Consider the following 16,228-nt stretch of genomic DNA (forward strand, 5'->3'; position numbering starts at 1 on the left):
TGTGGGGAATCGGAGGCACAGGCCGATCAAGTAAGTTGCTCAAGGTCACACAGTTCCCAAGCAACAGAAAGGGGATTTCTAACCCAGACTGCCTGGCTTCAGAATCTATGCTCCACTACCTCATAGGAGAAAACTTTCGGAAGAGGTGGTCAGTGAGCCGGGTCTGAAGCATTTGGCTAGGTGGATAAACGGGGCAGCCATCCTAACAGAAGCTGAAAATATGACCTACATTATGAGTTCTGTTTCTCCCTTTGGCTCAAGATGGCTGTGGGGACCTATTACACTAGAGCACAGGATTAAAAAAAAGAGAAATTTAATTTCCGGCTACGGCGAGTACCGGAACGGTTTCCACGGAAACAGTAACCGGGTCCCAGGCAGGTGAGCTCTCGCGGTGCTTGAGCGGGCGGAAGTGACGACACACCCTTCGGTAGGCCCTCGGGTGAACCGGTGCCGCCCCTCCTCCCCGAGCGGCCGCTTTTTCCCGCCGAGCTGCCTCTGCTGCTTGGGCAGCCAGGGGGAAACATGGCGTCTGCCCTGGAGCAGTTCGTGAACAGTGTCCGGCAGCTCTCGGCTCAAGGTGAGGCCACGGGCCGTGGCTGGGTCTGGCGCGCCCGCCAGGCCCCCAGGTGATGGGGCTGTGGCCCCGACGCCGGCGCGGACGGGCGGGCTGCCCTTTTCGTCCCGAGACCCTTGTCTGGGACTGGGCTCGAGGCGGCGGCGCTGAGACCGAGGGCCGGGCGCTGCTGACTGAGCCGCCCCCTTCGGTCTCAGTCTCCATCGCCGCCGCTACCCTCGGGGCCCGCCGCCAGCCCTCCCTTGGCCGCGCGGACCCTCTCTTTCGTCCACCCGGCCCGGGCCCCTTCCACGGGGCGCTGCTCTTGACAGTTTGGGGGCGGCAACTTCCGCCGGACTCTTCCGGGCGCCCATTGGCCCCTTCCTTCGCCCTTCCCGTCGGTGATTGGTGAGCTACCTGTCGGTCCCGGCAGCCCTGGGCCGCCTGCTGACTAGGCCGCGGGGCCGGGCGGGCAGCGAAACAATCCAGGGCGCCCGGCGCCACGGTTTCAGCATCGCCTGCGTCCCCCCGCCCGGCCCCTGCGGCTGTTGACCGGCTCACGCCCGGGACGCCTCTGCGCGCCTATTTGAGTCCTACAGATGCAGAAGACACCCTCGCTCATAGGACTCCATTTCTAGGGGTAGAATTGTTCCCGTTATTATTTTCCTCTTAATTTCGCTGTTAGGCTCATTCATCTCAACATCTGAACGTAGAGCACCGGCCAGACTCCTGGACTCAGGAGTTAGAGAAATTAGATACTAGATGCGAAGGCCCCTTTAGCTATCTCGTGCTATCTATAAAGTTATGAGGATTCGGTGAGAGAAACCGTGTATAAAAGCACTTGGAACAGTGCCTGCCATATAAAGGGCAATAAGTAAAGTTAAAAATTATTGTTAACAGCCATTAATTGTAACATGCTAGGAGCTGTGCGACCTTGGACGAGTCACCTTTAATCTCTTGAGTCTCCTTTGTAAAAATGAAGATGTGATATTTCCCTCCCTGTTATTGTAAGCCCTGAATGATCTGCTGTGGAGCCGTGCTTAATACATAATAGTTCTCGCTCATTTTCCTTATTAGTGATAGAAATTTGGCTCACAGAAGAGGGATAGACTTGCATTTCTGTATGAATGAGGGAACCGTTCATTTATTCCACACACACTTAGTTTGTACTTCCTGCGATGTCATGTGGTTAGAAGAGCCCAGTTGGAATCTCAGTCACTTAATTTCTCTGGCACAATTTCCTTTTTTATAAAATGGGAATAGGACTGTTGTGCAAATCACATGGGATCCCTTACCTGAAAGCTTTGGGTACATACTTGGCAAGACACCGTTTTAGGGGCAGTCTGCCAGTCAGAGGTGAGTATAATACACTCACTGCCCTCAGTTTCTGTGCCTCATGCTCACTGCAGATTAAATGATTTTTTTGCTATTTTCTCTGCTTTTATTCAGAATTTTCTAACATGGACCTTAAATGATGGGGATGTTATAATTACCAACTTTCTCTAACTAGAGGGAATTTCATAGGCAGCATCTCTGGTTGTGTTCATTTCAGTGCACCTTGACGCACTGAAACTGACTTTTGACTTTCCTCTTGGCTGGGCACTATCATGATTTTCCGGTGGCCCAGCTTATATTTGTCTCAACTTGGCCTGGTTATTTAATTGGAGGGAAAATAATGGGCTGAAATGCTTGCTTCTGGATGTGTCATATTGTTGTAAATGTATTTAAAGAAAAAAGGGGCAAGTAATTCAACTAGAAGAAGCTGATTATTTCATACCTACTAGTGAGATCTATGGAGCCCTGGTGGTACAGTGGTTAAGAGCTGGGGCTGCTAACCAAAAAGTTGGCGGTTCGAATCCACCAGCCACTCCTTGGAAACCCTGTGGGGCAGTTCTTCTGTGTCCTATAGGGTTGCTCTGTATCAGAATCAACTTGATGGCAACAGGTCTGGTTTTTATTTTTTAGTGAGATCTCTGATAAAATGATGGTGACATGATAGTTCTCAGTTCAATCTGTGTTTTTATCTTGAAACTTGATACCTAATAAGATCATGGGTATATGTTTATTCTTGTTTTGTGATGCATGTAATAATAATGAAATGTTTCCTTTATTTTTTGGTAAAAGTGATCAAATCTAAAAAGTGTATGGTATAGATACCCCAGAAATTAAATTATCAAGGTGCGTAGCTACAATCGCTTGGATTTTAAGCATTATTCTATTTAAGTGTTTTATTAAGAAAGGAAACATAACACAGCTACTAAATAGAAATAGCTAATATTGGTACCTTGAAGTTCAAAATGTAGAAGAGAAACATCGAAGGAGGAAACTTAAGAGACTAATGCCCATGGACTTGTATATACACCTACCACTCTCAATAAAACATCCAGTAGAATATGGTAGTATACAGTGTGACCATGGCATCTGTCATCAGAATAATTATCAAAATGGGTAAGTCCACTCAAAAGGAACAATTCAAGCCCAATTAAATTCTGTACCTTAGTTGTTAAAACGTAACAGTGTTGTTGTTAAGTTGTTGTTAGGTGCCCTTGAGTCGGTTCCAACTTATAGGGACCCCACACACAACAGAACGAAACACTGTCCAGTCCTGCGCCATTGTCACAGTTGTTGGTATGCTTGAGTCCATTGTTGTAGCCACTGTGTCAGTCCATCTCGTTGCGGGTTTCCTTCTTTTTCGCTGACCCTCTCTTTTACCAAGCACTGGGGACAGATCCCTCCTGATAACATGTCCAAAGTATGTGAGATGTAGTCTCGCCATCCTTCTAAGGAGCATTCTGGTTGTACCTCTTCCGAGACAGATTAGCAGTCTATGGTATATTCGGTATTCTACACCAATACCACAATTCAAAGACGTCAGTTATTCTTCGGTCTTCCTTATTCATTGTCCAGCTTTCACGTGCATATAAGATGATTGAAAACACCGGGGCTTGGGTCAGGCGCACATTAGTCCTCAAGGTGACATCATTGCTTTTCAACACTTTAAAGAGGTCTTTTGTGGCCAGTTTGCCTAATGCACTGTGTCTTTTGATTTCTTGACTGCTGCTTCCATGGGCATTGATTGTGGATTCTAGTAAAATGAAATCCTTGACAACCTCAATCTTTCCTCCATTTATCTTGATGTTGCTTATTGGTCCAGTTGTGAGGATTTTTGTTTTCTTTATGTTGAGGTGTAATCCATACTGAAGGCTATGGGGCCTTTGATCTTCATTAGTAAATGCTTCAAGTCCTCTTCACTTTCAGCAAGCAAAGCTGTGTCATCTGCATAACACAGATTGTTAAAGAGTCTTCCTCCAATCCTGATGTCCCGTTCTTTTTCATATAGTCCAGCTTCTCAGATTATTTCCTCAGCATATGGATTGAATAGGTATGGTGAAAGGATAAAACCATGACACACACCTTTCCTGACTTTAAGCCATGCAGTTTCCCCTTGTTCTGTCGGAATGACTGCCTCTTGATCCATGTACAGATTCCTCATGAGCACAATTATGTGTTGCAAAATTCCCATTTTCCACAATGTTATCCATAATTTGTTATAATCCACTATGCCTTAGCATAGTCAATAAAACAGAGGTAAACATCTTTCTGGCGTTCCCTGCTTTCAGCCAGGATCCACCTGACATCGGCAATGATATCCCTGGTTCCACATCCTCTTCTGAATTTGGCTTGAATTTCAGGCAGTTTGCTGTCGATATACTGCTGCAGCTGCTTTTGAATGGTCGTCAGCAAAATTTTGATGTTGTTTGGTAATTTCCACATTTGGCTGGATTACCTTTCTTGGGAATAGGCATAAATAGGGAACTCTTTGAGTCGGTTGGTCAGGTAGCTGTCTTCCAGATTTCTTAGCATAGACGAATGAGCACTTGCAGTGCTGCATCCGTTTGTTGAAACATCTCGATTGGTATTCTGTCAATTCTTGGAGCCTTGTTTTTCACCAGTGCCCTCAGCGCAGGTTGGACTTCTTCCTTCAGTACCATCAGTTCCTGATCGTCTGCTGCCTCCTTAAATGGTTGAACACGTGCTAATTCTTTTTGGTATGGTGACTCTGTGTATTCCTTCCATCTTTTTTGATGTTTCCTGCATCATTTAATATTTTCCCGTAGAATCCTTCAGTATTACAACTCAAAGTTTGAATTTTTTTTTTAGTTCTTTCAGCTTGAAAAATGCTGAGTGTCCTTCCCTTTTTGGTTTTCTATTTCCAGGTCTTTGTACATGTCATCATAATATTTTACTTTGTCTTCTCGACCCACTCTTTGAAATCTGTTCAGCTTTTTTACTTCATTATTTTTTCCTTTTGCTTTAACTATTCAGTGTTCAAGAGCAACTCTCTTTTGACGTCCGTTTAGGTCTGAAAGATCGGTGGACCTGTTAGGAGATTAAATAATTTAATAAACTGCCAGTTGATTGGCTGCTAAGTAGGCAGTGTATCCCGGGGCAGGAGAAACAGGATAGTCCCTCCATCTCAGGAGTTTATGTTGACAGTTTAAAAGATTGATGATGTAGCCTAGATAAATGAAGATCTGAATTAAGATAGAGGAAGGAATGGAGCTGAGAGATTTAGGAGGTAAAATCAAATCATACTTGTTGATCTTTTGGGTGTAGAAAGGACGCTGAGGTAGGTAATAATAGTAATGTGTACGTTTCTGGCTTGGCTGACAGGAAAAGGGAATGAAGGGGGTGGGGGAGGAGAAACCTTAGGGGCCAGAGGGAAGCAGGAGATCTGTTGTACCTTCTAACTAGTTCTGACCCATGGGCCGGTGTTTCACTTCTTTGGCTCTTTGAGGCCCTCATCTGAAATGAAAGATACAAGGAATCATCTTCAGGTACTTCCAGCTCTGAGATATAAAGTCAGTGGTTACATCTCTAGTTTGGTTAATGCTATAACTGAGTGATAGTGCTATTCCTGTTTTCCAGGGCAAATGACTCAGCTTTGTGAACTGATCAACAAGAGTGGGGAACTCCTTGCAAAGAACTTATCCCATCTGGACACTGTGCTTGGGGCTCTGGATGTACAAGAACACTCCTTGGGGGTCCTGGCTGTTTTGTAAGGGATATTTTATAGTTTTGTGGTTGTTTAAAAACTGAACATTTTCTGGCTTTTTTTTTTTGGTATATAGAGAAAACCACGTGAACAACATTGAGCTCTTTTGCAAAACTAGTTACGTAATATAGTTGCCTTTTACTTGTTCTGGCTAATCATTGTTATCATTTTATTCAGTTTTATAATTTTTTTAAACTCTTGTTTATGTTTATACAGATTTTGTAAACTTAATAATGGCCATTTCAATTGTGGGCACTATAGTTTGCATTTATCTGAATACTTTTCTTCATGCAATCTATAAGGTCCATATTTTCTAACTTGGAAAGAAAATAGGAAAAGGTAAGGGAACAGAGTATGGTGAAATATGTGACTAAAGTTGCCAGTAATCCAAAGCAGCATTGCTCAGAATTTCTTCAAACAAGTTAGAATGGTTTAGTTTAAGACTTTATTTTAGATGGTTTTCCTTGTAACTGTTTACTTGACAGTAGAATTCTTTTTCTCTTGCTGTTGTAGTATTATAAATGGGGATATTATGGTTGTCGTGAAACTAAAAAGAATATAAATAAATTGAGAAGAAATTGACCTAAAGTGAGGGTCTGGCTTCGTTCACACTAGGATTCCCAAAACAAAGAATCACATCAGGAACATTTAGAGAACAAACTTGGTCTGAATGAAAGGGTCTAGAGCTATGCTGTGTGGTAGCCAGTAGCTATATGTGGCTTTTTAAATTAATTAAAATGAAATGAAGTAAAGGATTCAGTTCCTGTTGCGCTGGCCACATTTCGTGCCCTCAGGAGGCACAGGTAGCTGCTGTATTGTCAGTGCAGATAGAGAACAGCTCCCGATATTGAAGAGAGTTATACTGGACGGTGCTGGCAGAGGTTTCTACTGTCTGTGTTTTCTGGTTTATATACAAGAACAGATGACATGTTTTATGCACACACATATGTGTGTATCAAGTAAGATAATGTACACGAAAGCATTTTGAAACTGTAGGGTATTGTACCATTGTAGTCATATAACAGTTAAAATAGATAATGTGTGGGAAGAACCCTGAACTTGTGGCTGAGCCCTCAGTTTGAACCTATATTCTTCCGTTTTTGAGGTGTGTGGCTCTGAGCTTCATTTTTTGTTTGTAGAGTGGAAATTATAATCCCTGGGCTATTGTGAAACCCAAACGAGATTCTTTTTTGACACATTTTGATAATTATGAAGTGTAATTACAGGTGTAAGATGACATGGATGAATGCAGACATATTAAAATGTAGGATAATCTTTATTATGTAATAATATTTCCCATTTCATTTTTCTTGAAATTCGTTTCAACAACTGATTTTTTTTTTAATGAAGAGCTTCAAGTTTTCTCATGAACAAATCATCCTAAATACCATGATGGTGGTAGCTTATGTGATTTCTTCCCAAGACCTATTTCCAGCCCACTCCCTGAGTGTTTCTCATGGCACTGGATGGCACCACCATTGCCATCTTACTCAGGCTGGACCTTCTGCACCCCTGTCTTCTCACCACCTTCGCTTGTTCCGGTCCCTCCCTTTAGCAAGGCTGTCAGTCCTCACAGATGAACCTCACCCCACTGTCTCTCTCCAGTATCACTGCACTGCCTCAGTCGTGGGGCCATCTCTGACCTGAACTCTGCCACAGCCTCCAAACTAGCCTGTCAGCTCTCATGTCTTGTTCCCTCAATCCACGTTCCTCAGGGCAGAAAAAAATAACAACTGATTTTTAAATAAGTAAATAGTCCTGACCACATCGGAGCTGAAAAAGAAAAGATTTTTTAAAATTTTTGTTTAAAAGTTTATATTCCTTTCCTTTAGGAATATTAGAGGACGTGATAGTTGGCCTTTTTCAGTAGAGTTATTTGTTTTAAAAAGATGCTTGTTTTTGTTAACCCCATTGTGTCTGTGTTCTGTATCTTCAGTATGTGGAGAACCTACAGTGGTTGCTTTAGCCAGGCCAGGAGAATCTGAGGGACTCTGGTTCTTAATTTCTAGAAATACTGTTACTCCTTTAATTGAACCAAGCACCAAAAGTGAGGCAATAGGGGCAGAAGGCAGGAGGTAGTCCTGGCATGAGTTGCTTTTATGTTTTCCACCATGAAATACCAGGATAATTAGGTTTTTTTCTCCTTTTTCTAGGTTTGTGAAGTTTTCTATGCCCAGTGTTCCTGACTTTGAAACGTTATTCTCACAGGTTCAACTTTTCATCAGTACTTGTAATGGGGAGCACATTCGATACGCGACAGACACTTGTAAGCTAAATAACACTTTGATATTTTTCATGGAAGGTATTTTGCCCATGGTGTAGTTATTTATATTTTCAATATTTTGTTATTGTTATATCTAGTTGCTGGGCTTTGCCATCAGTTAACAAATGCACTTGTGGAAAGAAAACAGGTAAGAAGTGTTATTCAAATATCCCTAATTCTGGTGTATCTCTAATTTTCAAAATGAACTAATTCTTTAGGATTCCAGGTTAGCGCTAAGAATCCTAACACCTAAATACACGTAGTCACTTCAGAGCACTGAATGCGTTTGATGCTGGGACAGCTAGCCTGTGTGTAAGGGTGAAGTGGGGCCACATGGTACACTACTGGGTTGTTTTGTTTTGTTTTAACTCCTTTCTAGTACCCTTTATGTTCCAATACGCTGCTTTTTTATTTGCTTCTGATTTTTTTTTTTTTTTTATTATCACGGTATTAGATATAACAAAAAACTTGCTAGCATAGTATAAAGAATTCCCATATACACTTCCCCCAGATTCTTCATATGGTAATATTTTACCATGTTTGCTTATCCTCTTCTCTCTGCTGCTGCTGTTGTGGAGTCGATGCTGATATACTAAACCTTTAGAAATGAAATTGAAAACATGAAGTCCCTTACCCCAAAATATTCCAGTGGGTGTTTCCTAAAAATTAGGCCGTTTCTCTTACACAACTGTGATACAACAGTCAACATCAGGAAATTAACATTAATATGATGCTTTTAACAAATCTACGGACCTTACTCTGATTTTACCCATTCTTCCGCTAACGTCTTTATGGCAAATGGAAACCCTAGATCATGAATTGAATTGCCTTGTTACGTCTTTTTAGGCTCTCCTAATCTGAAGCAGTCATTTTGTCTTTCCTTATCTTTTGTGATACTGCTGTTTTTTAAGAATTACAATTTGAGTGTTTCTTTTCGATTTAAAGTAAACTTCAAAACTAATGGTTCGAAGGAGGCTGAAAACAAAGAATCAGCTGATATTTTGTAGGAGTACTAAATAAACTGTGGTTTGAAAGAGATAGTTAAAAAAAAAAAAAAGAATCTTTGTTGAAAAAATGTGCAAGTCGTTCAGCTATTTTACAGTCACATCTCCTGTCCAGAAACTGACTGGGCAGCACTTGAAACTCAGTCTTACTATTTAAGATCAGGATAGTAAACTGCCAGTTTGTAACCTTGTGGTATTAGTGTCAATAGTAATTCTCTATCAAGTAAGAGACATTATTATTGGAGAGAACTTACATATGATACTTAGATGGCTGGTGGGAAAACAGCAGCAGCCTTCTTCACAAGTATCCTAAGTACACGTGTTCCCCTGTTGTGTTGGGAAAATGTTGATTTGTTTAGATGTAAGTGTAATGAACCATTGAGAAAGTTATAGTGCTTTTGATTATTGATCTTCATAGTAATGAGAACTTTATAATTTAAAAAAAGGTACTGTCTTATTCTAAGTATCATAAGAAACATCTAAGAAGACATTTTGTGACTGAATAGGGATAGCAATTTCCTGAAAGAGTATGGAAACCTCATATTGCTATTTAAAGGAACCTATCAATTAGTGTTATTTTTTATTTGTAAGTGACAACATAAGATCCAATGTGCTGCCATCTTTGAGAACTTATCTGAAAGAGATGTCATTTCTGACAGCCCCTGCGAGGAATTGGTATCCTTAAACAAGCCATAGACAAGATGCAGATGAATACAAACCAGCTGACCTCAATACATGCTGATCTCTGCCAGGTAAACAGCCAAGTGTGTGACTTACCACAAATTAGAGGCTCAAGGTTGTGGATTTGCACAACATTGGGTTAGATGGATGAAGGCAATGTGGTGACAATTGTGATACGTTGTACACGTTGGCAACTGTAGATGCGTCTGTTAGGGAATTTTCAGCAGGGTACTGGATGCAGACTATAGAATGGGGCTCAGCCGGAAGCTTGTGATGTGAGCAGAACAGATAGGATAATTAAATGCTTGTAAATGTTCCCAAAAAATTGCAAGTCATTTTCATTTTTTTTTTAAATATAACAAAACATTTGCCATCTCACATGTATAATTCAGTGACATTATCAAGTCACTTTCTTTGTAAGGAATTGTGGAACTTGAGACTAAATACAGATAATTTCTCATAACTTAGAGTTCTATCCATTTATTTTATTTTACATGGGTCAGAATCCAGAAGGCACAAAGGAGGGTATATATTTCTTCTCCCCAAAGGAAACCAGTGTTATTAGTTTCATGTGCATCTTCCAGTGGTATTTTATGCATATCCAAGCAAATCTTGGAGATTATTCCATATCAGTTCTTTACAGCTGCTGAGTATTCCCTAATATGGCGGGCCATAGTTTAACCAGTCCCTACAGGGTACTTAGGCTGTTTCCTTAATGGGTGACATGGTACATGAATCACTTCAAACACAAGTTCTAATTTTTTTCTTTTGAACACTTTTTTGATTGAGGTATAACGTACTACAGTGATTTACGCTGATCTTAAGTGTACAGCTCCACCAGTGTACATGTATGTCCACACCCGTGTGACCACCACCTAGATGCAGAACTTCTCTATGTGCTTGCTGTCTCTAGTTACACAATCCTCCGCACTTACCTGAAAGATTCAGAAATTGAAAAGGATTAATTTAAGAATAAAATACAAACCAACCCCACTGCTGTCGAGTCAATTTGACAGAATAGAACTATCCCATAGAGTTTCCAAGAAGCAGCTGGTGGATTCCAACTCTTAACCACTGTGCCACCAGGGCTCCAGTTTAAGAAGAGTCTTCCATTTTTATTTCACCGTGCTGGTCTATTTCTATTCCACTAGTTCAACCAAGAGAAAAAGGACATATTGTCTCATCTGTAGACAGATGGGCAGTGGGTGGGCCGAGTGATAACTAAGCTTCATTTCATTTGTGAAGTGCTCTGTCTTACAGCTGATTAGTCTTTGTAAAGAAATGCTGTTTTGTTCTGAATGGTTAAGAAAATGGAGTAATGTGTCAACATTTAAATCACTTTAATCAGTAAAATGTAAAACAAAGTATCATATTCTTCAAATTTCTGAAAGCTATGAATCTGCTCCTTTCACTGCAGCCTGCCAGAGTAAAGTTAAAATGATGATTCAATATAAATTTGCTTGTAGCTTTGTTTGCTGGCAAAATGCTTTAAGCCTGCCCTTCCGTATCTCGATGTGGACATGATGGATATCTGCAAAGAGAATGGGGCGTATGATGCAAAGCACTTTTTATGTTACTATTATTATGGAGGTATGATCTATACTGGGCTGAAGAACTTTGAAAGAGCACTCTACTTTTATGAACAGGTAACTATGCCTCTAAATGTATTGGGGTTGTTTTGAACTTGTGAGATCAAAAAAGTGTTCGCGTAGGTGTATAGTGGGAGCCAATTGAGCCCCAAGTCTTGGAGTTTCACGTAGGGGACTTCCTAGGATTGTTTCTGTATGGCAGCGTAAACTGGCCATTTGCCCCTTCAGTTGAAGAGCAGTACCAGTGGAGGAAGAGCACTATCGAATGGTTCCAATCTAGGCTCGTCACCTGCACGCTCTGATTTGAGGCAAGATATGTACATCTCTTGACCTTTGTAGCATTCTCTGCACAGGGAAGAGGTTGAACTGAATGATCTTAAAATGTTGTCTTGTTTCGAAACTATGTGTAGTGTTTTGTTAAATTGTATTTATTTTAATATGTGAGACATGGTTCAAAATCAAAGGATATTTAGGAATACACAGTAAAAAGCCCCTCCCACCCTTGTCCCCTGGCCACTGGTCTGTGTAATGAGACATATTACATAATTTGATAGACTATTTTGGAGGTTCAGTCAGGGTCTAAAATACAATATTGATTAATACCTGTGTTTTCAAGATAAATTAGTCAGATGTTCATAAATTCCTATTTTATTCACAGCACGTATTAAGGTGATAAAGGGTATTCTAAAGGTTCAAGGAGCTCACAATTGAGTTGAAACTGCAGTACACACATCTGTGACTCTGAGCACCGCCTCTGTGAGTGTTTGATTGTGGTAACACTGAGTTAACAGACACTGCTGAGGGGCCTAGGGAAGTGTCACCCTAAAGTGGTGGTAGTCAGGGACAGTGTCGCTAAGGGATATGTCTAGTCAGAGTTTTAAAATTGTCAGCGTGACTTCTCTTTAAGCAAAGATGCACAGTTAAATTTTGCAGGTCTTCCAAAAGCTATAAAAACATTTTTCTTAAAAAAGCCATTGAATGCAGTATTAGTTTTATAGCCAGTATAATAACTGATGAGCATACTGATAACTTGATATCAAGATGGTGTGGCTGTCAAAAAGCAACTTAGGAAATATTTCTATCACAGATAACTAAAATGTTTAAAACAAAACATTTTATATGTTTATAGCTATAAACCTTTTACCTAAAAATTAACTTACTCCCTGAATTTGCCCTAAATGAAGATTGTCTAGTGTTAACAATGAGACGCATGCAGTTATCTATGGTGTTACTATCTTAATTTCAGAAGGTGATACCAATTTTTATTATAGATTAAAAAAAAATTTTAGACCTATTGGGGGAAAAATTTCAGATCATACAGCATTGTATAATGCAAAAAGTAGAAGTAGCTTCATCTCCTCATAGCACTCTGCAGATTGGCCTAGTTTACTGGCCTCTGTTGATGGAAATTTAAGTTGACTCTGGTATTTCCCTGTTAAAACAGTGTCGACGATGGGAACCATTGTACATGTGTCCTCATGCATTTATATGAGTGTTTCTGTAGAATAATCTCGAGGAGGTGGCGGTACAGGCTCAGTGGTTTGAATTTTGATTTGGAAGATTCGGGCTGACTTGGGTATGATAGTTTTTGATTCTTAACCTTCATAAGTTAAGGTGAAAGAAAGTGAAAAGGCAACTCACAGAATAGAAATGATTTTCAAATCATATTTCTGGTGAAGGATTTGTATATAAAATATATAAAGATCTCTTACTACTCAATAATAAAAAGACAAATGATCCAGCTTAGGAATGGGCAATGGATCTGAATAGACATTTCTCCAAAGAAGATATGCAAAGGCCAATAAGCATATGAAAAGATACTCATCACCATTTGTCATCAGGGAAGTGCAAATCAAAACCAATTTACACCTAGGATTTTTAAAATAAAAAAAGACAACCAACAGAAAGTATTAGCAAGGGTGGGGAGAATTTTGAACCCTCGTACATTGCTGGTAGAATTGTAAAATGGTGCAGCTACTTTGGAAAACAGTTTGGCAATTCCTCAAAAAGTTAAACATGAGCCAGCAGTTCTACTCCTAGGTACACATCCAAGACAAATGAAAACATAACGTACACACAAAAACTTACACATGAATTTCATAGCAGCATTATTCTTAATAGCTAAAAAGTGGAAACAACCCAGTGTCTATCAACTGATGAGAGGGTAAATAAAATGTGGTGTAGCCATGCAATGGAATATTATTTAGCAATAAAAAGCAGTGACATACTGATACATGCTACAACATGAATGAACCTTGAAAACATTATGCTGAGTGAAAGAAGCCAGACACAAAATGCCACATACTGTATGATTCCATTTATATGAAATATTCAGAGTAGGCAGATAGAGACAGAAAGTGGATTAGTGATTGCCAGGGGTGGAGAAGTGAATGTAGCAAGTGACTGCTAATGGATAGGGGTTTCTTTTTGGGGTGATAAAAACGCCCTGAAATTAGATAATGATGATAGTAGTACACACTAGTCTGAAAACCACTAAATTTTATTCTTTAAAAGGGGTTTTTTATGGTTTGTGAATTATATCTCAATAAAGCTGTTATGAAAATAATAATAATGGAACTTTCAGTATGAGCATTATTTTTTAACTAAAGCTGATACATGTGGTTAGTTGCTCTTTCCTGCTATGGTGTGCTCTCTTTCTGTACTAAACACTCTTCTCTTGCACAGGCTATAACTACTCCTGCCATGGCGGTCAGTCATATCATGTTGGAGTCGTATAAAAAGTATATTCTAGTTTCTTTGATATTACTTGGCAAAGTACAACAGCTACCGAAATACACGTCTCAAATTGTGGGTAGATTCATTAAGGTGAGTTTTTAAAATAAAACTGATCTTCTTAAGTGGCATGTTAAGTCCATCAAGAAATTATATTGATACGGTTCTGTGATTTAATTTTATAGTAGCCCTCCCACCAACTTCAGATTAGTAGACAGTAAGTTTCTACTGTGAGCTTCAGTTCAGTCCAAACTCCCTAATCTCATTCCATTGCATACTCATGCTGGTCACCTCTGTTGGAATCATGTTTCTCAGGAACTTGTTTTCAAACCTTCACTCTGGGTGGTTATAGCCATAGATGTTTAAGCTTCTATAAAGGTAGGTTTTTTTGTACTTCTTCATTACATTTTAGCCAAAATACTGAAAAAGCAGTGCTGATTTTATTTAACTCTCAATTTGTCTAAATGTTGACATGTTTCCATATCCCATGTCTGAAGACTACAAGCTCCATTCACAGAATTTTTGTTTCAGTTTTCATTGAGGAACTCAGCTTTGAGTCCTCACTTTAAAAATGTATTTTAATTTTGAAGTATATGCTCTTTTTTTTTTTGTACTGAGCAGTTTAAAAGGATATGTGGGGTCACAATCCTTTTAATAACAGTTTTACCTGATCCTCCTTGTACAGAACTCAAAATTTCAGGATGTTGGGATACCTGGTGATGAGGTTTTTATGCTGGCTTGATGTCCTTTGCATAAGAGTTCAGTTGTGGCGGTAGGGCACTAGGCTGCCTGGTTGTGGGTGGGGTAGGCAGTAGGGGTGGGGCAGCCTGAGAGCTCCCTGACTCCCTGTGGAAGGATGATGGGCACGTAGGGGTAGAGCATCCACATGCAGGTAATGTTGGGAACTCTCATGGGTCCTTCACTGGTCCCTGAGCTGACCTGCTGTAGGATTAATGCTGTTACAAAATGGGGTCTTCATGACTTGAGGACATCGTCGATAAGCATTAGTAATTTACTTACAGTGACATCATAAATGGTGAAAAGAACGCAGACTTAAGAGTCAGAGATGTGACTTGAATTCATCTTCTGTCTGTTGGTGATGCTCCTCATTATACCACTCTCCATTCTGCCCTAATTTCAGACTGTTTCAAGTAGGGGATAATGTATATAAAGTGCCTAAAACACTCCAGGCTCTTAGTAGGCCCTCAGCCACTTGTATTCTATTCTTGTTCTTGTCTTCCCCCTTGCTAGGAAAAGTAGCGGGTTGAACCTGGTGAAGTGTCTGCTGTGTGTGAGAGGGAGTTGGGAATCATGGAGATTTTGCCTTCTTTCTTCCCAGTATATCATAATTTATCAATAGAAAAAAATAGAGAACTACAAAGGAAGAAGAGATGGGCTTGCCTTTACTGGGCTCAGTGCAGGTCACTGCTCAGCTGGTTATTCGCACTGTGTCACAAAGTGTTATTGACGGTAAATTACTCCATAGTAAATTTCAGTGTTGGCCTTAAAAACTAGGCATTTGCTTTGGGTAACTTACAATTTGTCAGGTAACAATAAAGGATATTGACTAAGGATCCTATCCTGATTCATTGGATGTGTTCCTTAAGGTTTTTTGTTTGTTTGTTTTGTTTAATATACCTGCTCAATACATAGTGCCAAAAGTTTTTTTTTTCCTTCCTGTACAAATTTTATTACTCTAAGTTTTTTTATTTTTTATCTCCCCTTAAACCTTTAGCCCCTTAGCAATGCATACCATGAATTAGCGCAAGTCTATTCAACCAATAATCCCTCAGAACTCCGAAACCTGGTGAACAAGCACAGTGAAACTTTTACTCGCGATAACAACATGGGACTGGTGAAGCAGTGTTTGTCGTCTCTTTATAAGAAGAATATTCAAAGGCTTACAAAGGTGAGGCTGTGTTGCCCTCAGATGGCGACTCCTGGCTCTCCCACGCCTGTTTCTCTCCCTTCTTTCCAGTGCTGAGGAAGCAGGTGTGAGGAGAAGGTGTGGCCGGATTTCTATATTAAGAAAGAACTCTATTGCAACTGGTTTTTAGAACAACTTTTGGTCTTTTCCAGACTAAAGTAGGGTATTTGAGAAGAGAAACAGGTGAAGAAGAAGGCAGCAGATACAGCTACACTGGGAGGCAGGCAAAAGTAGCTTTAGAGAGGTCAGCAGTTTAGATGGGGTGGTACTAGTGATGCTGAGAGAAGTCCCTCGGGGCCAGCCTTGGAGCCCCTCAGGCTGTGCTGAACCTATTTGCACTTCTTACTGGAACACTGGATGACTCTAGGCCAGGCTTGTACAAGCTAAATGCAGTTGAATCGTGGGATGTGAGCAAGTTAGAT

The 16,228-nt window shown here is 40.3% G+C and overlaps 1 protein-coding gene across 2 annotated transcripts in view; it reads left to right on the forward strand.

The window, feature by feature from the left end:
• The first annotated feature begins 410 nt into the window (after positions 1-410).
• Positions 411-16,228, forward strand: part of COPS3 (COP9 signalosome subunit 3) — a 32,158-nt gene continuing 16,340 nt past the window's right edge. Inside the window, exons 1-8 of one of the 2 annotated variants that reach the window (XM_003420654.4) lie at positions 411-577; positions 5,483-5,612; positions 7,763-7,875; positions 7,971-8,020; positions 9,536-9,628; positions 11,024-11,203; positions 13,832-13,972; positions 15,615-15,788. In XM_003420654.4, the coding sequence (XP_003420702.1) occupies positions 523-577; positions 5,483-5,612; positions 7,763-7,875; positions 7,971-8,020; positions 9,536-9,628; positions 11,024-11,203; positions 13,832-13,972; positions 15,615-15,788 (936 nt within the window). In that variant the 5' untranslated portion in view covers positions 411-522. Of the gene's footprint in view, positions 578-5,482; positions 5,613-7,762; positions 7,876-7,970; positions 8,021-9,467; positions 9,629-11,023; positions 11,204-13,831; positions 13,973-15,614; positions 15,789-16,228 lie in introns of those variants that run through there. The other variant, XM_023539723.2, reaches the window with a different exon arrangement.

This window comes from Loxodonta africana, chromosome 2 (genome assembly GCF_030014295.1).
Source record: "Loxodonta africana isolate mLoxAfr1 chromosome 2, mLoxAfr1.hap2, whole genome shotgun sequence".
NCBI classification, from domain to species: domain Eukaryota; kingdom Metazoa; phylum Chordata; class Mammalia; order Proboscidea; family Elephantidae; genus Loxodonta; species Loxodonta africana.